At 40.4% G+C, this 20820-nt stretch overlaps 2 protein-coding genes across 3 annotated transcripts; both read right to left on the bottom strand.

Moving 5' to 3' along the window:
* Positions 1-392: 392 nt before the first annotated feature.
* On the bottom strand, positions 393-3445 carry snai3 (snail family zinc finger 3). 2 transcript variants are annotated; one of them, XM_027007356.2, is made up of 3 exons: positions 3215-3445; positions 1329-2025; positions 393-913 (listed from the first exon to the last, which is right to left on the bottom strand). In XM_027007356.2, the coding sequence occupies exons 1-3, from the start codon at positions 3239-3241 to the stop codon at positions 732-734; spliced, it is 906 nt and encodes a 301-aa protein (XP_026863157.1). In that variant the 5' UTR covers positions 3242-3445; the 3' UTR covers positions 393-731. The 2 variants fall into 2 exon arrangements, with proteins under 2 accessions (XP_026863157.1, XP_026863158.1); XM_027007357.2 differs by having other exon boundaries at positions 1329-1967.
* Positions 3446-8277: 4832 nt separating this feature from the next.
* LOC113575713 (B-cadherin) lies at positions 8278-14843 on the bottom strand. Its single transcript, XM_027007366.2, has 16 exons — positions 14686-14843; positions 14375-14489; positions 12695-12936; positions 11902-12045; positions 11639-11794; positions 11328-11472; positions 11043-11215; positions 10826-10954; positions 10427-10612; positions 10101-10345; positions 9805-9947; positions 9505-9729; positions 9200-9418; positions 8936-9066; positions 8683-8826; positions 8278-8540 (listed from the first exon to the last, which is right to left on the bottom strand). The coding sequence occupies exons 1-16, from the start codon at positions 14740-14742 to the stop codon at positions 8337-8339; spliced, it is 2658 nt and encodes an 885-aa protein (XP_026863167.2). The 5' UTR covers positions 14743-14843; the 3' UTR covers positions 8278-8336.
* Positions 14844-20820: the final 5977 nt, after the last annotated feature.

The raw sequence follows: 20820 nt of genomic DNA, 5'->3' as shown, positions 1-20820 counted from the left end.
CCATACTGAGAAATTATATGTTTAACACCTAAAACAAAACATTTTGTATGACTATATGTATGACCAGTCAAATATAGAGGGGGTGGTGGCATTGCTATGGGTGGGGTTCTGCACATACATTCACTGGTTTAAATCCCAATACCACTTCATGAGCACATGAATAGCAATGGACCTACGGACTCCAGGCTCTGCACTTTTGTGTTCATCCTAATCTAACATATCAGCCAATTATCAATCCCTTCAGCATGTGGGTCTCCTGAGTTTGACCAGGGAAGATAAGTTTGGAGAGCATGAGTTGAAAACTGTTGGTGCAGGCACATACAGTAAATGTTTGCAATGTGTTCAATGTGTTTTTATTTTGTTTTGTTTCTAAGGAAATATGAAGCACCAGATCAATGTACAAAACTATTTTTAATTCTTCCCTTAAAAAAAAAAAAAATCACTCATACAAAATCTTATTTTGAAGATTCAGTACAAATGCAATTAGCTTATTATATACATTCATGAAAAAAAAAAAAATCAAAGTTCAAGTACATCTTGCAGCATGCAATACTCCCAGTTCATCCTCAGACAGTCTGCACAAATATTCAGTGCAACTTGGCAGGCACCGGCTCAGTGTGTGTCAGCCTGTCAGCCTCAGGTTCTACCAGTTCTCCTCGCCACTCAGCTCCTGCGAGTAAATATCGGGCCGGTGAGGGCACATGGGTGCTGCGGCAAACCCCGTCGGCCCCTCAGGCCATCGGGCAGCAGCCAGCTTCCTCGTGCTTGGACAGGAGGGAGATCCTGGAGAATGTTTTCGAGCAGCTCCTGCACTGGTACTTTTTAACGTCAGAGTGCGTCTGCAGGTGGGCCCTTAAGTTGGAGCGGTCTGCGAATGCCCGGCTGCAGTGAGGGCAAGAGAACGGCTTCTCACCTGCCAAAAATCAAAATATGCAGATTTAAGTGTGCAAAAGTAGAAACCCTCCCTCCCAAAAACTGCCCTTATTAGTCCTATGAAATAAAATGAAAATGAATTCATTTTAGCTAGTGTTAACTACACCTATCAGAAGTCAAAATCTTTAAAAACTTTTTTTTTTTTTTTTTTTTTTTTACTTCAGTGTCTGAGCTGCCTTAATTTTTTTGTAGTTAATAGATTATTTTTAAGTTAACCTCAGTAATAATAATTTGCTCAATTGAATCAAAATTTTACAGCAGTGGAGACAAATACTTTTACAGTGCGGTGACCATTAGTGAATGACAACATTCACAGGCATAAACCTCCATGCTCTTTGAGCATTCCTGTGTTTGTGTGTGTATACAGGCGTACCTATGCACTTATGTATGTATACCTGTGTGTGTGCGTATGTGTCCCTGAAGAAGCCATGGCCTTGAGAAGGCTTTTCCACACAGCTTACATACACAGGGCAGCGTATGTGTGCGGATGTGCATCTTCAGAGCCCCCAGGCTTACATACTCCTTCTCGCAGTACTTGCAGCTGAAGTATTTTTGACAATGCCACTCGCACTGGAGCTGTCTGTGTTTGGCCAGGCCTGAGAAGGTGAAGTAGGCTTTGTGGCAGTCAAAACACTCAAAGCGCCCCTGGCTGCTGTTGTTGGCAGGGGCGAGCCCTACCAGGGACTCAGCGACCCTGGACAGCCCGCTGTTGGCCACATGTCTTCTGTTGTGCCCGTGTTCCGAACGCTGTGTTCCGGCCGTCTCCAGCAGGGTAAGAGCAGGCTGTGGGTCTCTGATGAGGCAGCGACTTGGTGGGAGTGGGTAGGTGTTGCCTGGAGCTGGGCCATCAGATGGCAGGCTAGGGTCTGGAGAAGGCTGGGGGTGGATCACTGGATCGGCAGGACTCGTGTGTGAGGTGGAGCACGTGGTGGGGCTCATGGGGCATGGGTAAGGCTGCAGCAGGCACTCCTCTGGACACTGGTGGCCAGGTCTGGACCAGTAAGACTGCACATTGGTCACTTGTGTTTGGTCATCTGTAAAGTATATTACCGACAAGGCCTCTGTCAATCTCTGAGATTCCTTTGATAACCACTGAAAGGATAAATGTCAATATTTCAAACTTCTCATTCAGTTCCCAACAGATCAAAATACATTTTCTATTGTTTTGATGAAAAGGCTGTGGCTGTAATCCTTAAAAGGATAAAATACGTTTATGATAATAATATTTACACCATACATATAGAGAGAGAAGATGAAGGGTAAGTAAAATTATAGTGTAATACACTCCAGCACATCATCAGTATACCATTAACAAATTCAGTATTTCTTTATTTATTTATAAACAAATTCAATATTTCTTTATCATTTATTTTAAAATAAACTAATCGTTAAAATGTTTACTATATTTTACTACAGCCCCCCTCAAAACAACAACAACAACAACAACAACAACAACAACAACAAAACCCAACCCAAAACCTGTAAAATCAATTAACCAATCTGGAATCCAGTTAAGTGAAGTGACTTTAAAGAGCATTTCTACTAAAGGAAAGATTATAGTTCAAACAAAGATTTTTCCCTACTTTTGCTGTCTGGGCGTTTTAATTCCAGATAATTTCATCGCGTTTTCTTTTCTTACACCACTGAATAGTAAGCATGTCTTTTTCTCGGAAGAGGTTAAGGGGCCCGTTTGCTTAAGAGAAAGCATGCGAACAAAACCACAGATTTCAGGCGGACCGCAGGGTAAAAGGAACCTCGGAGGGCACCTACTGCCCCCTTCTCTGCGCTTAATGGGACCCTTCAGACCCCCCAAAGCAAGGACAAACAATAAGCTTGTCTTTTGTGACGGATCCTGCACCTGCTACACCCCAGCCGCGTTTACGGTATTGGTTGCAAAGGTTTGCCTTGATTCTCTCATTATTGAGTCATCTGCAGCACAGAGCATCAGCAAACTATAGAGTCAGGATAATCAATATCAGCATCACAGATCACTGCCAGTCAACCTGGATGAGCCTCTGACATGCTGTGTTTATTGAACTGATCTCGCAGCAGATTCATTTTTAAGACCGCATGGTCTTCGACTTTGAAGCAAGGTTTCAACTCTGAGATGACAGATTACATCAAAAATAGTTATTCAAGAAAAAAACAAACTTCTCGTGACTTCAGAGAGACAATAGCCGGGTCTAAAGTTAAACAAATAAATAGGCTAGACCAGTTTAGATCAGGTAACTCTTTTATCACGGTTTGATATAAAACTGACAGGAGTCTGAAAATAACTCACCGTGTTTCTTTGAATCCAATATGCCATAGTTTGGCTTCTTGTGACTGAGGTGTTTTTTCACCAAGAAAGATCGTGGCATCTTACAAACGCACTTTTTAAAAGTAGCAAATAACACGTCTTTCACGACCACACAACTCCTAGCGACGGAAGAATGAACGTTTACGTATGGCCGTTTTAATAAATAGCTGATGCTTGCAGGCTGTCTTCGCACCACATAGAGAGGGAGTCAGGTGCAGGGGTCGTCGGAAATCTGCAAAGACATCCCGCCGAGCCAATTAGAATGAAAGGACAAGTGGAAGGGGGTGGGACCTTGTGTCTAGCGGCATACTCCAACAAAACAGGTGCATGCATGTGATCAAAATAGCATAACTTTACCACATGGGGTGTGTTACGGTATTTACATCTAGGCTATTCAGGTTTTCCTTTTATATTACTAAAGCAGGGTACACTTCGACGTGAAAAGGATATTTGAATTGTTTATAGACAAACTGCTGCTATGCTGGAATATTTGATTTAGTCTAGTTTAACCGTATAATAATTATAGATATAAAAATTACTCTGTGATCTAAAATGTCATAGCTTACAAAAATAATTTTAAAGAGTTCGGGATGTAGGCAGCTGGACAGGCAAGCGTGTAGACCTTCCTCGCAGTTAAGACAGACAAGCGTGTAGTCCTTCCTTGCAGTTAACACAGACAAGCGTGTAGACCTTCCTCGCAGTTAAGACAGACAAGCGTGTAGACCTTCCTCGCTGTTAAGACGGACAAGCGTGTAGACCTTCCTTGCAGTTAAGACGGACAAGCGTGTAGACCGTCCTCACGGCTAAGACGCACAAATGGTCCCCTTATTTAGCGCCCACCAAATAGCTGATCTGAAGTGGTTGAAGAGAGACACTTTACCCCCATTCTTCTCCCCTTCTATCTATGTTACTCATGTGGTTCACTGAAATTGTCAGATGTTCCTGAGCCGGCAAAATTAGTGTTCTGTTAAAATGTTTTTGTTTTTTGTTTTTTGAATAGCACAAATTTACGAAGCATTTTATTGGTATAATTAGGTTAACACAACATGAAGCGAAACGATAACATCTGAATAGGCTAGATATTTTTCAAATAATTGAAAGCGTTAGTCTAAAAAGTACCGATATTGATATATTTGGTAATAATAATAGGGAATAATGCTTAACCATTAGCTGTGCATAAATACTGGAGCAATTAAAGTCTAAGGCTTTTCTCTACCATGATAATCAAAATTTCAGATATGATAAGTTATCTATAACCTAATAACCACACGAATACTCAATGTTAATAGTTTGACAAATTGACAGAATCTAGCAGAAAAATGCAGACTTGGTCTAGGCTAATTGATTCTACACTTTCAAGTAGTAGAACCACTGTGGATCCTGCAAGGCTCAGAAACAGCATGGAGCTTCAGGATGTTGTGAAATACGGTTCTCGAGGTTAAAAAATGTCGCCATCTGGTGAGGCTAAAGTTGCTTACAGTGGCTTCTTAACACCTGGGTTGCTCGAAAAAAAAACTTGCACTATGTTGCATGCGTATAGAACGCCCTTTTAACCACTTACAACAGCCCATTACTATACTGCATACAACTCCCCATAGAAGTATACAGTACTGTACTACTTACTGAAGCAGTTAACCCGAATGCTTTTTAGTTTGCTAGCTACTGGTTAGCCTCAGCCATTTTACTTTCATGTAGCATTTAGATGAAAATGTATTTTTGGTACTTTTTTTTTTTTTTTTTTTTTAAATAAACATTTGAAATGGCTACATTGCATTGTGGGTGAGAGTAGTGTCATCTACATATCTTTAGCATACGGAAGAAATTAGTTTTGCTCATATATTTACGGAATTTAGCTGACGCTTTTATCGAAAGCGACTTACAATTATGACTGAGTACAACTTCAGCAACTGAGGGTTAAGGCCCTTGAACCAGCAACCTTCTGATTACTAGACAAGGACTTTAACCACTGAGCTTGCAATTAGTGTGCACTATTCCATTTCTTTATGCAACCACAGTGAAGACAAATGGGAATTCTGTCCATCAGTGTTACTGTAAACAATTATAAGTTTATTGTTTTCTAGTTCATACCGGCTAACCCAAGATACATATGCAGAAATGAGTGCAGTATTGTTACACATGCTAGGACCATTATTAGTGTTTTATTGGCATTTTAATATGTAATGGTGATTCTAGAAACTGTTTTAGCATTCATTTTATACTCTACAGATATACTCTACACTTTTCATATGTGAAAGGTGGCAGGTGGAATGTCTCTGTAGTGAAATGTATCTAAACAGCATTTAAACTAAAAAAAAAAATAGTCTGGCTTTGTCAAGCACCCTCAAAAAAGTATCTTGTAAATTTGGTCAACTAAATTCCTGATTTACATTAATAGTATGTATATAAATTATGCCGTCTACAGCAGTAAAAGGGTAGTCTTAGTTGTACCTTAATAAGTTACCACATTTTACTTTACAGGCATGCTGGAGCGTGAAACATCTTTGAGCCAACTACGGCTACAACGTGAGTCACCCCGTGGTTTTTGTTTTAGTCCATTTAGAACGTGTGCCCTATTATACAGCAGAAGATTCAGGTTTCTTGCAACAGAACCCAAACTAATAATATAGATTAAACATGTAAATATACAGTAACCAAAAATCTGAGCTATGGGACTAACGGAACTAGAACAGTCTACGTTTACTCTCTTCTAACTGTTCATACTGACTAAAATCCTATTATTTCTTCAACAGTGTATAAATGTGTGAATGGTGTTAACAATAATGATGAAAAAACACAACTTTTATCCTAAAGACTAAATTTACATTTACAGCATTTAGCAGATGCTCATATCCAGAGCAACTTTTAAAATGCTTTGTCATTTATTCATAGAATACATCCTAGCCAGTAGAGTAGGTTAGAGTCCAATACACCTATGAATTAGCATATGTTGAAATATAGGGATCAATGCTGATGTCTAGAGATGCAAAATACACAAGCTCTACCTCAGATAACTAAGTGCAATTAACAAACTCTAGTACTTAATGTTTGTCAACAAAGGAGCAGTCAGCATCAGTGCAATAAACAATACCCTACAATAAGTAATAGTTTCAGTTAGTCAACAAAGAAGCAGGGTCAGTGGTCATTTAAATATTGTACAATGGTCAATATAGTACACCATGTGAAATATAAACCTCATAAAATGTTTGTTTATATTTTCTTATAAGGAAGACTAAGAGGATTGCATCTTACCTGCATTCAAAGCTGATACAATGATTGAATCTGCCCAGCATCCTCCTCATTCAAACCTTGGATGTATGCATGCTTTAGGATGATCCTACTCTGACAGCAGGCCAAGCATACAGTACTAATACTCTCCTGCACGAACAACAGGATGCGTCAACACTGTCTGACCTGATTGTATTCATTTGCCAGTGCTGCCATTTCAGCAAATCAGCCCATACAGATTAAGTTCAGTCATATCCATTTAAAGTAAGTACCTTATCAAATCCTTCATAACTTTGGTTTCATCACTGGATCTGTCAGAAATGTCTGCACATATTAATGCAAATTATATTGGCAGTGGGAAATTGTACTTTATGTTCAGGCTACATATATAAGCATATAGACAATTTGTGATTCTACACAAATTCACAACATTAGATATGAGTAAGTGTACAAAAACTATTCAAACTACTAATTTCTCTCAAAATTCTGAGAGGCTTTTTGCCGAATAGGATTGCTGACATGCAGGGCTTGTAGACATTTCTATGCATTTTTTTTTTTTTAAAACCTAGTACGTACATACATGACATGCACATTTTAATCATTTTGCAGGTAGCAGACACCGTTGATCTTTTTACTCCATATAGCAAAAATTGCTTCGTCAATACTGTCATTCTTGTAGAATGCTGTCTTTTAGTGGGTTAAGAGAAAGCTGCCTTCCCCAATATATTAAAGTTAAAACACAGTTTTCCCCAATGTATTGGCTGAGCAGATTGTGCAACACTTTCCCATTTTTGATGGGCTACTGCTCAAATTTGGCACAAATTCAAACAATTTCTGATTAATACAACACAACTTTATACAACAAAATTGAAGCATACAGAATTGCTTTACGGTGACCCCTTTAAGACAAAAGGGCCAACAGTACTCTCCTCTACAGAGGCCTCATTAAGAGGGGTGTACGAAATTTAGATGGCCAATTAATGCCAACAGTACCTTTTAGGATTGTGACTACTAAACTTGAAAAAAATATTTGAACATTTTACTAGAACTTACAGATAATGACCACACAGTGGCAACAGTACAGGACCACCATTGCCAAACACTTGTTGGCTCCAATATGGTCTGTAAATTATTATTAAAAAAAGAAAAAAAAAAAAGAAAAAAAAAGTACAAATAAGGTCATTGCAGCTGTTCTCTACAAAAACAAAAAAGCTCAGATGCACAGTCTACTTGTGTGATCTTATTTAGCTAATGTAGGGTGACCTTGCATAAAGTATATCACTTTGTACAGCCCTTAAATAGTTGATGGAATTGTCTTAAAATATGGCTTACTGTAAATGTGGATGATGAATGCACTGTAAACAAAGTCCAACACAAAACAACCACCACCAAACAAAACACCTCAGTCACATTATAACAAATGGCAGAGGCAGAAGCAATGCCTTTTATTTAACAAAGTGTCAAGTAACAGTTAAAAAAAAAAAAAAAAAAAAGCGCATTTGTACAATACAACTTATAAACATCTATACAGAAAGGTTGGGATGGGGGATTACAATGAACTTCAGCTCATATAGTCTTGAAGACATGGGTTAGGGAAAAGCACTTTATAAAACATGTACCGATTGAGTGCTTTGAATAACATGCAGGATAGATAAGCCATTAACCGTTATAAGTAATTTTCAGCAACGTTCTTTTGGCCTTCTTTGAATAGTGTGTACATTCTTGCTTCAAATACAAGTTCAGAATTACAAGCTCCTGGGAAACTATAAAACTGTCCCATATTTACATCCATCCATATGCTTAACTGGGGGGGGGGGGGGGGGGGGGGGGCACGCAATACCTTTGGCGATGCACAGAGAAACCCCTCTCCATGGCTCCCTCAGTCCTCTCCTCCACCATACATGTCAGCCAGCTTCTTAAAGCGTGGGCCCCACTCGTTCAGGCAGTTGTAGTCCTGGTCCCCTGAGCTGGAGGAATTCAGTGAGCTGAGGGAGCCAGCCTCCGAGCCACCCCCCTCATAGTCGAACACCAGCAGGGAGTCGTAGGGGGGAGCAGTGGGGTCATTGTCTGCTGCCTTTAGGTTCTACAGTAAGGCAAATACACATTCCTTAAAAACCAGATTGTGAAAATGCCCTGAGGGACAGAATGGCATCCTTAGCAACCAAGCACTGTATGGCTACATAAATCACCATGGCATAGCCAAAGGCCCTTAGCACATGACTTACATCTTCGATGAAGGTGCCGATCTCCTCTGGGTTGGCAGGCCGAGGACGGTACTGAGGCGCAGGCATGAAAGTCGGGGCTACGTCATTACGGAAGACATCGGGGCGGTTGTCCAGGCCCCTGTGCAGCACACTCAAGTCATAGTCCTGCAAAAGTGGAAAGAATGTACACCAGAAGAGTGAGACAGGGGTGGGGAGAGAGAATGAAAAAATATTATATATAAATAAAAACACCCCACTCCCCCAATGGGCCAACCTGATCATCCTCTCCACCGCCCTCCTCATCATAATAGTAGATGTTGTCACGAATATCGTCATCAGAAAGCAAAGGCTCCTTCTTCACAGAACTTTTCCTCCTCAAGAACAGCAACAGCAAAAGGACCAGCACTACAGATTGGAGGACATCACATACTACCATCAAGAACAATGGCTGCCAAGCAATGCAGACACCAGGCTTCACTTTAAAATTTGTACTTTAAGGGTGTCAGGAGAGAGGAAAAAAGAAAAAGAATAGTCTTACACAGAAGAGCCAAAATGGCCCCCAGAATTCCGAGGACAGCGGGCAGCTCAAGGCCTGCTATGACTCGATCTCTACACTCGGCATTTGCTCCTGTGCAGTCACACAGTTCAACCTGCACAGTGTTGTCCTGGTGGAGATTGTGGCTGTCATATACCCTCAAAACAACATTGTACAATCCCTGTTCCAGTGGAGTGCTGAGTGTAAGGATGATTCCAGTCTCTACACAGAAAACAAAACCACCCCACAGATTTTAGACGCTCATTCAAAAGACCAAAACCAGTAACCTGAACACACACACAGCTTACTGGTCTCGTTCATCCTGACAGTCCAGTTTTTTTGGCCATCTCCCAAAAGATCTGCTCTATATGGAGAAGTGAAGCCAGGACCATCCTTGTCAGTCACAGACAGCAGCAATGGAGATGACTGCTTATTGCATATTTGGAAGGATCTCTCCTCAATGATGGGAGCATTGTCATTTACATCCTGCAGCTCAATCACGAGGGTCCCTGTACCAGTTGCTTGAACTGGATCTGAAAAAACAAAAAGCTTGTAGAAGACAGTATTCTGATAAAACAAATTCTCAAAACATGGGGAAATGGTATTACCATTATCCGTGGCCAAGATCAGAGCTTCATATCGGCCATCTTCCACAAGAGGAGACTCTCTGTCCATGGGGTTCTTGACCTTGATCAGTCCAGTGTCTTCATCCACATCCAGCCAGCCAGCAGGATCGCTGCCTACACGATACCTAAAACACACAGCATGACAACAAATTACTACAGCAATGCTCATGAACCAGAAAGAGAAAGCCCAACCTCTAGCACTACAAGCACACACAGATATGGACATGCAGAAATAAACAAGATCTGTCAAAAATAAAAGGCACCAAGGAGACCCTTACTTCACTTTCTGAGACTTTGCCGTGTCAGGGTCACTGGCTGTGTACACCGTTATTTCATTGCCAACCTTCTGATCTTCAGGTATGGAAATTGTCTTCTTCTCTGGGTCAAACACTGGAGCCTCATTCACATCGATAACATTCACAGTGACTGTGGCAGTGGAGGTGGGCAAAAGTTTGGCAAACTGAATTTCATTCTCAACGATCACCAACAGAGTGTACTTGCTGTTTCTCTCAAAGTCCAGTGGCTAGAGAGAACACAAAAGAAATTAAGTAAACCTGATCATAATGCAAATTAAGCTAACAAACCCATTTGAGGGATGCCTTACCTTGACAGTAGTAATGATGCCCTCCTGTTTCTTCAGTCCTGTGCTAACGTTGAAAAGCCCACCACTATTTCCACCAACAATCCTGAACTTTGCTGCCCAGGCAGATGACTGAGGTTCATCCTCATCAGTCACTGGCAGTTTCACCACCACAGCTCCCACTTTATTCTCTGGGACGGAGACGTTGTACTGAAAAACAACAGTGCTACATTAACAATGTGAAAAGTAGACAGTGTAGAGGTTTAAGTGAACATCAGCTTTATTTTGTGAAATATGAGTTTAAACCCCATTTACAGGTATTTACATATCACCATCTAATCTACAATAAAGTCATTAGCTGCTGCAGCTATTTAACCAATTTATATAAAACTTTCTGTAAATCAGAGCTGTCATCTTCCTTACCGAGGTCTTCTCAAACTGAGGTGCATTATCATTGCTGTCGGTTATTGTAATTACAGCGTTTCCTTTAACTGCATAGCCATTACCCTGCACATCTGCAGCTTGGATCTCCAATGTGTATTCAGGATATTTCTGAAACATGATCATGATCAAAGTTACTTTCACTTAACCCCATTCCACATTAAATCCAGCCATTCAGAAACCTGATTTCTGCACTCACTTCTCTGTCCAGTCCTTCAGCGCCCACTAGAATTGCTCCACTGACAGGGTTGATGGTAAACATGTTTGGGTTTGGCTGTGCTGGAATCTGACTGAGGATGGTGTATCTGACATCAGCATTGTCAGTGTTGGGGTCATCTGCATCAGTGGCTGTAACTGTCATGATCTCAAACCCTTCATTCAAAAAAAAATGATAATTTTGAGCAGAGAGAAAAGAATAAATCAAAGTAACACCAGCCATCATCAATCCCTTTATTACACTATTAAATTGGCTACAAATAGGCACCTATATTTGAAGCTTCTGCTACACTGCCACGGAATGGATCCTGGGTAAAGATGGGCTTGTTATCATTCTGGTCAATCACATTGATCACAATGTCCATTGGTTGTTCTTTTATATTTCCATCTTGAGCAACTGCATGGGCTTGAAGCTGGAATTAGTAGAAATAAAATAAAAAAAAGATTAAATGACTGTCACAACAGATGCATTCAAACTGCATTAGTCAGAACAAAGTAAAACTACTTCACCAGCACACCATCTTCTGTAAAGACAAAATTGCTATTCATCATTAGAAGGAAACAAAAAATGTCTCCTACCTCATATTTCTCTTTTTTCTCTCTGTCTAGAGGCATTGAAACATACAGCCAGCCAGAGTTCTTATCCACAGTAAAAAGACCCTTAGGAGGCTGGTCTGCTCCTTCACCAGTGATGCTGTACCACACCGGAGTTTCCTTAGCAATGCTGGACTTGATCTGGATAAAAATGTAGCAAAAATGAATAGATTAATAAATAGTGACAGTTTAGCACTAAATAATGCAGGTATAGGGTATGGCATTCACCCAAAATCAATATCACTCACCTGAACGGTCATCTTTTTAGGGAAAGGACCCCTATCATTTTCTGGAAAGAAGATTGCAGGAATCACCCAATCTCTCTTTCTCCTCTTCAACCCCACAGACGATTCAGGAAACTCCAGAAACAAGACAGTCGAGGGGGATTCAAGCTGCCGAAAAAAAAGTGCATACATAACATGGTTCATTAATGCTTCCCATTTTGTTTCACTTCAGACCTATGCAGAGTATCATCACACAACCAAAACTGCCAACCTTAGCACTACACATATATAACCAGCATGGCCTGTGCCATTAAGGTTAGTATACAGCATCTGCCATGTAAACTGAGACCAATGTTGCTGAATACAGCAGTTCATAACCATCCCTGTGCAAGGCACCCAAGCAAAGGCTTCTTTCAAGATTTGGGTAATAGAAGTAATTTGTAGTAAATCAGTCAGTCAAAAAGCTAAATTTCTTTTTATACCCCCTCCCCCCCCCCACACTCCATTTCTACACAGATTTCAAAAGGTGTGTGTGCGCTCGCTCACACACCACCACCCTAAATGAGTGGGTCTCAAATTCTGTTTGTGAACTGCATGCACTCCATATTTTTCCAGACAAGCATCATGTGGTAGTTGGGATGTAATTGTTTGAGAAAATGCAATAAATGATTGGCTGTCCATAGTTCACAATATCATACTAACATTTTAATTCTTAAAAACAGAAAGGAACACATCTAGACTAAATCAACAAATGGGGAGATAAAGAACTATTCTCATAAGTTTCACAGTTCCAGTTTTGTCCAGTAGAGGTCAGTACCGGTGCAGGGCCCACTGCCTCGGTGTCTGCCTGTTGGCCTTTTCCACTCTCATGTTCCACTCTCACATAGGCAGTGTGTCTCTTGCCCGTGGAGTCCCAGGCATGGACAGAGAACATCTTATGACCCTCATGAAGAGTGACCTGCCTCTTCAGCTTCACTGTTCCATCAGTGGCCACCTCAAACCGCTTGTCAGTGGAGTCAAAGACCATGCGTTTTCTTCCACTACAATCACTGAAACCCACTGAAAGGAAAGGAGGTATTAAAATATTTTTTTAAACAGTATTAAAGATGCAATAATCAGTTTAGGTTGTTGATCACAGTTGTAAATGCATTCTTCTAGGTATCTTGGTTACTCTGTCAGATCCATTTTTTAAAAACAACTGAAAGGGTATCAATGAGAGTGGTGACTATATCCAATTGCAGATCATGAACAAATTGCTATTATGAAGGGAGCCCAGCAGGGCACCACAACCAAGGGGCTAGCAGAGATCAAACGTGCATCCAAGTGACAGAGAGAAAGAAGTGCACATAAGAGTATTGTGTCACTGCTTATTTGGGATTTCTATGAAATTTAAAACAGGATTAATCTATGCAAAAATAGAACAAAAACATTCATATGGTGTAAATTCTCACAACGAACAAAACAGTAAACCCTTCTGACATCCAATATACACCATATCCATTTTACATGAAAGGTATAATCCTCTCTACTATTTATATTCACACAAATGAAAACCTCCAAATGTTAATCTAGTGTACAGCATTATAAATTAATTTAGAGGGTTACCATGACATCAATGTGAAACCATGTGCTTCAAACCGACTCAATTTAAAAATAGGTTCTAACTTGCACTTTGTCTGTACAAAATACCAGCATCAAAGCTCACTGGCATCTAAACACCACCATAGTGGTGGAGGTAAAACCTAATTTCGCTCACCTGGTCATGAATGAGCATGTGCTTCCCCACCCAATCATAGCTCTGAATCAACCACATTAGCATTAACACTTAGCCTAACAAGGAAAACCTCCTTATGAGAATTTGGGCCATTCTAAGGCAAATTGGACACGTCAAAGGAGATGCTACTTTCATTTAATGCCTATTGCCCTTTCCCCACTTTTGACTTGAAAGAGACTTGCTGCTTCCTTAATTATATGAGAGTTAAAATGCAATACAAAAATTGTCATTTGAAACCAGACTAACAATGAAAGCAGCTGTACTTTATCAAGCACTACCCTTATCAAAAGGTGTAACGAAGTTGCCGGAACTCTAGGTAACGTGACGCTGAGACATTCTTCTGAAAATAAGCGCTCTCCCACAGGCCAAAAGAGAAAAAAAATAGAGACCAAACACACACAAACTTCAGATTCTGCAAAACTGATTAGCCCTAAAAACCAAGGCAGGATGGCAGCAGGACTAACGCCTGTTCATGGTTATCTTCCAATTGTCTTTGTAAAATAATTAATCCTAAGTATAAAAAGGATCGACAAAAATTAAATTAGATCAAGGATCATTATGTAACTATAGCCACCCTTCAGTAATGGACACGGAACAATCACGGGGTGGTAACACGGACATACAGTTCAAACACCTTAAATCCATTACTACCAAAGGGCACTTTTCTTCCTTTCCTGCCTTACATGTAGATTTTAAATATAAACGTGTTTAGTACCCACATACCTCTCCCAAGCCTTTTGCCCCTATGAAGGTGCTCTCTGTGCACTTTGAAAATGAACACCTCCGAATCAAATCCAGGTGAACATGGCGGAGACTCCGCAAATACAGACGAAAGTACCTTTGAGAATGAGATATGATCCATTAAGTTCCCACTGATTTATAAAAGCAAATATTAATAAGTTAACAAGGAATAAAAAAACCCGTATTATTTAACTTTGAGGCGGACTAGTACGGGGACGTTACGTGCTTGTTTAGTTTTACAAAAATGCAGGCCATTCGACATATCCGCCAATTAAAACAAACAAAATAGTTACCTGCAATGATAAAAGTATAAGTCCTATTCCAGTACTCCGCTCCATCCGAAAAAACATATAAAACACAGCCTTCAGAATTCCAAAATGCGCTGTAATCGCAGCACGATTTAAACTTCTCCGTACGCAGTTCAGGAAATAAAACTGCAGCAGGTAGTTTGGAGCTGACGTAGTCAGGTGACCGCGCCCATCCGTTTACACGTGTCCAAGTATGGTCATAGCTTCTCCTCCTACAAAACAGGTAACTTTTCAAGAAATCATCAGACTCAACTCGAAACCATCATGAAAATAGCAAAATTGATTTTACACATTTAACCTGAGTAGGCACGAGTCGTTTGATTCCTAGTAGAAAATATGTTTATATTTCTCGGAAAAAAAATGGGGCTATAATTGCCCGGACCCGATCATCCGCGTTTGGTCGTAGTTTAGATCTAATATGGCTGAGAGTAACATCCTCAATTACCTTTGGATGAGTCTAAACATCATACAGCCTAACATATATCAAACATATCAGCCCTTATTTGCGGGAGAAGGCTGGAGTTGACTGACATCGTGTTCGCTGGTTTTAAACTTAGTAGACCTCGCCAAGAGAGGCTACAGACGTTTACTCTTGTGTTGCTACACTGAAAGACACCATTCATATCTGTGCCAAGACTGGGATGAGGAACCAGTGGTGTTGCACGGGGCTTTACCCGAGTTACCATCGATGGACCCAAAAGCCTTTAAACTAACGTTGCTTTAGCATCCCACTACGCAGATGAGAGCAAATAGTGTTGGTGTTTGCTTAATTGTCAAAAATTAAACTAAACACTAGCTATGATAAGAGCGTCCATGTTGCACAAAGTTCGTGGGTGGGGGTTTGGGAGGGACCGGCGGCTCATGACAGTTCATTTCCCAGCAGACGTCTGCCCCGGTAGTTTACGCCTCGCGTATTAATAATGCACGGATGTTTAAGATGACATTACGGGACGCCACCACTTCCTTACATCACCACCAAGAAGGAAAAAACATCTATAATGCTGTCTTTGAGTTATGGAACCTTTTATTGTCGCTAATGATTTACAAATGTGCTTGGCTACTGTTATTGCCCTGTATAATACTAATTCTAACTAGAAGCGACTAGACTGGTAAACTGAGGTAAAACCCGCGTTATAATCATTGTGGTGTTGACCCACATGTAATTAGATTAATTGCGCTAAATATTGAAGAATCGTAACATTGACAAGCTGTATATAGCTAGCTGGCAATATTATGGTTTGTTGCAGTTACAAAAATAATATTAATAATGCTGGCTAGCTAGCTGGCCAGCAGACAAAACTGCCCTTGAGTTATGAAAGTGAATGAAACATCTGTGCTATTGAGGCTCCAGTCGGGTCATGCGGTTTCAATGTGATCACACATTTGTGGTAAAAATGCAAGGCAACTTGGGTACAAGCTACAGTAGACTAGTTTGAGACAGGAGGGTGAGGGCAAAAGATGTACTAGCTGACCTAACCTATAGTAGACTAGAATTCGAGGCAGGAGAACGGGGGTAAAAGGTGCCAGTCACGTTAATTCCAGCAAAGTAACTAGCACTAGCTAGTTACAATTAAAACTTTTTTTCAGTTACCCCCTTTCCTTGTTAGCATAGCTTGGTAAAATGCTTGCAAGCCATTTGTGATCATTACAATTCCTTCCCAGTTTACCAAATTCGTTTACATTTAGAAACGTACCCTCGCAATTTAAACTAGCTAAGCGATCCGCTACCATATTTTACTGTCAACCTAGTTTAGCATAACCATGCGCGTGCTAGCTAATTAGGTCCACGGCACTCTGAAATTATTTAGATAATTAGCAAGATATGTGGCAGTCTGACTCAATTAGTTAAGAAAATGAAGACTTTATGACTAGTTAACCAGACAGATAACCGCTACCTAGCTAACGTTATATTTCTGACCTGAGGCCGCTGTCTTGGTGATATTGGCGGTTACCTTAATTTATTTCACAAGCTAATACGTCATCAACGGCAAACTAGACAACGTGACAAATTTCATAGCAAAGTATATGAACGATAGTAACCCACTCGTTTAACCACACGCTAAGTAGTTTTTGACTATAGTTAGTATAGTCAAATATGCCAAAGTTGTGTATACTCAAAAATCTAAAATGCATACTTCTAAACAGTCGATTTTTGAGTACGGCTATGTTCGAAATAGCTTACTCATGTATACTGAATACTGAATTTTGGTCACATACTGCATACGGCATACTGATTTTACACGAGTAGTATGTAGTAGGATATTTTGAACACAACTATACGCAATTGTACTATAATGCAATATGAAATGGAAAAGGAGGAGCTATTCATGTCTGGAAGAGAGAATAGGGTCCAAGTATGACAACAGTGGTGCCAGAAATGGAAAACGTGGTACTAGTAACTTAGTACTATACAAAACATTACTAAGAAACTGGGACACAGTATCAGCTGTGCTATGTTGCCATATTTAAGTGTGATTTCTAGAATCATGAACTGTAGGCAGCTTTAAAATGCCCATCACGTAGGCCAGGAATCAGACGTCATTGTTAGACTAGCTCGACACATGCTGCATAGTTGCACTATGAGAAACAGATAAGCTCTTTTGTATCTTGCTTTGTACTTTTAGTAGGGGTTAAAACAGGACGTAGTGAAGGTCTACACTTACTCAAGAAGTAGCATGCAGTTCTGTGGCTCTCTGGCAATGCATACTTTCTCAACTATGATGAAATGAATATCAGAATCCAAAACTTGTTTTCAAGCTCTAGAGGACTCTGGTGGTCTTGGCTGGGCTAATTACAAGAGTCTTGATGTCCTCTGACCAGAGGGGAAAAGAGAGGAGCAAGTTAATCATTTGTTTGGAGCCTGTTTATCTGTGGCTAGAGATTAGCCTCGGAGGACAGATGGCTTGCTGGGATGGAACAGTAAACTTTTTGGCAACATGACTTAAAGTAGAAATGACTGGGATCTGTCCATGCTTCCCCATACTCAGTCAGGAGGACAATGCACACTGGGGTGAGATCACCATCAGTGCTGAAGCATCTCTAATACTTTGGTTATGTGCCAAACATTTGTCTTCTTTCTATCGAAGAAAAGTTCCACTTGTCATCTCAGGAGTGTTGTTATGAAGAATGTCTTGGCCTGTTCATTTTGGTGCCTCTTTATCATCCTAAGACGTGTAAATATAATTTTGGTGCCAGACAGGAGTACCGGATCAGCTACAGTAGCAGAGATGACGACTTAAAAGCTTTGCATCAGAACTTTGTCTTTGTTAACCATTACTGTGCATTGTTTCAGAATGCACTCACTTTGAATGTATTGCTTTATTTTAATCACTTAGTTAACTGCATGGGACAATCAAAAGGAAATAAATGTTCATTGTGCTGAGTGAGTTAAATATACAGCAACTAATATTTAGACATTTTATCTTGCAGCTTCAAAAATGTATACGTTTTCAGATACACTCAGACATTAATTTGCCTATTCTATCTGTTTTATCATTTTCATAATTTTGTATATTTCTTGGTAAAGTGTTATCCTGAATAATATTGAAAGTGAAAGACTCACAAAAACAGTGAATGATGCTTGCAGTGTTGGACATAGCAGATATTACCTAACTATTAAAATCTTTCATATATTGTGATTTTATATATATGACATGGTAGGTAATTTAAAATATAATTTAAAATGTATTCTAGTGTTGGGAATGATTGGACACTCTACAAACTACTGTATTATTTGGTTTTGCATAAGTGAAGGGTTCATTACAGTATTTTGCATACACCAGCTAAGAAAAAGCCCTTGATTATGTGACGAGGGTCCCTTAGCATAGATAAGGCAAGAGGAAGGCTCAACGCTGGCTTGTTGAAGGCTGTTGCTTTCAGATGGTAACTTTGGTTCGGGACCCATAATGATTAACCAACAGGCCAAAGAAAGTAAATACTTCAGTATGGGCAAGGTTAATAAAATAAGTTATAGATTGAGCATTTCTGCACTACCTAGTATATCCTGGCACTGACTGTAGTCTTTATTCTTTCAAACAACTGCAATTTATCTTTAGTGCTTAGTGACTTCTAATATCAAACACTGATAAGCTGTGTTCTGTGCTCCTAAAATCCCTATAGGCAAAGTATTGTTTCTGTGCTGGCTGTACACAAACAAATTCCATTAAAAAATAGGTATTTTATGAATGCTTATTTTTAAATTTTGCTGTATGTTTCCTTTTGAAGTGTTTTTACTAGCAGACAGATGGAGAACGGATGTGTTTTGACCATGAATGATATATGTGTGGCTGTTCTGTGGTGAGAGAACAAGCCGTGAGAGATGTCGAGAGCACACTGTTAACCGGGCGAGTCCCTGGGAGTTGCGGTGGGGGAAGGGTGCTTATCTCTCCATGGACAAACCAGTTTTGTATTGCACCATGAAAGCCTACTACTCATCCACTTCAAAGCTTCATGCTGGTCCTTTGACTTAACTGTCCCACTCAGACAGAGATTTAAATGAACAATCACAAGTGCCAATGTCTTCCATTATGCTAGCTTTTACCAAGGGTAATGCGCAGCATGTTACATGTGCAGTAATGGGTTTAAGCCCTAATGAACACATGGCAACCAGCTAAAATGCTGCCCTCAGCCAATATCCCTCCCCTGCCTGCAGTGATTGACCTCTTGTCTCTGTCAGTGGCCTCTAAAAGCCCATCACACATGAAAGCTGCTTTTAGATTCCATGAAAAGTTTATGCTTGTGCAAAATTAGCAATCATATTATCTAGTGGTGTCATGTTCCCGAACAGCATCGCTGTTCGCCTCTGAGATTCAGCAGGAGGATGGAGTTTAATGCAAGCTTGGCTCAGCCATTTAAGGTTCAGAGCATTTGAGGCAGGGCTGGTTTCACAGCCAGAGGACGAGCCCTGTCTTGTGTCGCACCCTCCCTTTTTTTTGGTTCTTGGTGCTTTTGTTACCTTGGAATGTGTGAAACCTCCCATGTACTCTTGATCCAGCCATGTGACTTCCCGGCTGGAGGTATGTGTTTGTCTGTAGAGGGAAATGTTTCCCATCAGTAATAGCAGTGAGCTGCCTGGCAGATGCTCTATATGCTACGCACTCTGGCCAATCGTGAGTTCGCAAAGTTTGTTTTCCTTATTGAACCCTATTCTTCTGCCCAAGGTAGTATTTAGAACTGGTCATGTCACAGGAGCCCCCAAGTAGGAAGTGCAGGTATGCCCACCTGTGTTCCAGGCACAGGGATTTCATGGGGAGACTTGAGTCATCTGACCTTCTGTTCTAGGATTATGGGAATTCATGTCTGGATTGTGCTGAATGGTGTTTGTTGTGTGTATTTATTGTGGAGTATTTGTTTGTATGTCCATCTCTAGCAGTGTGTTGTCACACTCTTTGCCATCCTTTGTTGACAGTAAATAGCCTCGCCTGCCATCGTCTTTGTTCTCCAGGAGAAGCCAGGTTACACTGGCATTGTGTTTCCAGCTCAAGCAGCAGCAGGCAGGAAAATGGGGGGGGGGGGGGGGGTGTTGCTGATAATGGAACCTGAGGACCTGCTTTAATTTAGCCCGGCACATACCCACCACACCCACAGTCTCTCCTGCCAGCCCTTACCTTAACTGCTATTGTCAGCAGGCAAAGTAAGTGTGACCTGCGTTCTTTTAGCTAAAGTCTACAGTGGACTAATCCTCATGCACTTTGGGTTAGGCTTAGAAAAAAATTAAATTCATTACTCTTTTAAATAACTCCTTAAACACTTAAAAAAATTATTATTATTATTTACATCATTCAAGATTCAGTTTTTTTGGTAAATACTTTGCAAAAGAAACTGCATACAGCTGTTGTGACCTGTGGCAAACTGAATGCAAATTGCATGAGGAAGTTGTTTAATCAGTCTTTGTGTACGAACAGGAATTTCAGGCCGAGGAAGGCTTAATGGGTACTCACAGTGCAACGCTGAGAACTGCTGATCAAAACAATCTCCGAACACTTCTAGTTAGACATTTACATAACCTGTACGGTCTAGGGAATAGTCGTTCAGTTAAACATGGGTATAAACATGTCTACATTTATAGGATGCCCCAAAACATATATTAAACAATGAAATAAGTGAAATAAGTTGAAACCA

The sequence above is a fragment of the Electrophorus electricus genome, chromosome 21, assembly GCF_013358815.1.
Source record: "Electrophorus electricus isolate fEleEle1 chromosome 21, fEleEle1.pri, whole genome shotgun sequence".
Lineage (NCBI taxonomy): Eukaryota > Metazoa > Chordata > Actinopteri > Gymnotiformes > Gymnotidae > Electrophorus > Electrophorus electricus.
This window is presented reverse-complemented; position numbering and strand designations above follow the sequence as displayed.

Coding starts and splice junctions, on each gene's coding strand:
- snai3 (XM_027007356.2), bottom strand. CDS start 3,241: ATGGCATATTGGATTCAAAGAAACACG. Junction 2,026..3,214: donor ATTGGATTCAAAGAAACACG/GTGAGTTATTTT, acceptor TTATCCTTTCAG/TGGTTATCAAAGGAATCTCA. Junction 914..1,328: donor ACACATACGCACACACACAG/GTATACATACAT, acceptor GATTTTTGGCAG/GTGAGAAGCCGTTCTCTTGC.
- LOC113575713 (XM_027007366.2), bottom strand. CDS start 14,742: ATGTTTTTTCGGATGGAGCGGAGTACTGGAATAGGACTTATACTTTTA. Junction 11,795..11,901: donor CTAAAAAGATGACCGTTCAG/GTGAGTGATATT, acceptor ATTTTTATCCAG/ATCAAGTCCAGCATTGCTAA. Junction 10,613..10,825: donor CTCAGTTTGAGAAGACCTCG/GTAAGGAAGATG, acceptor GTTGTTTTTCAG/TACAACGTCTCCGTCCCAGA.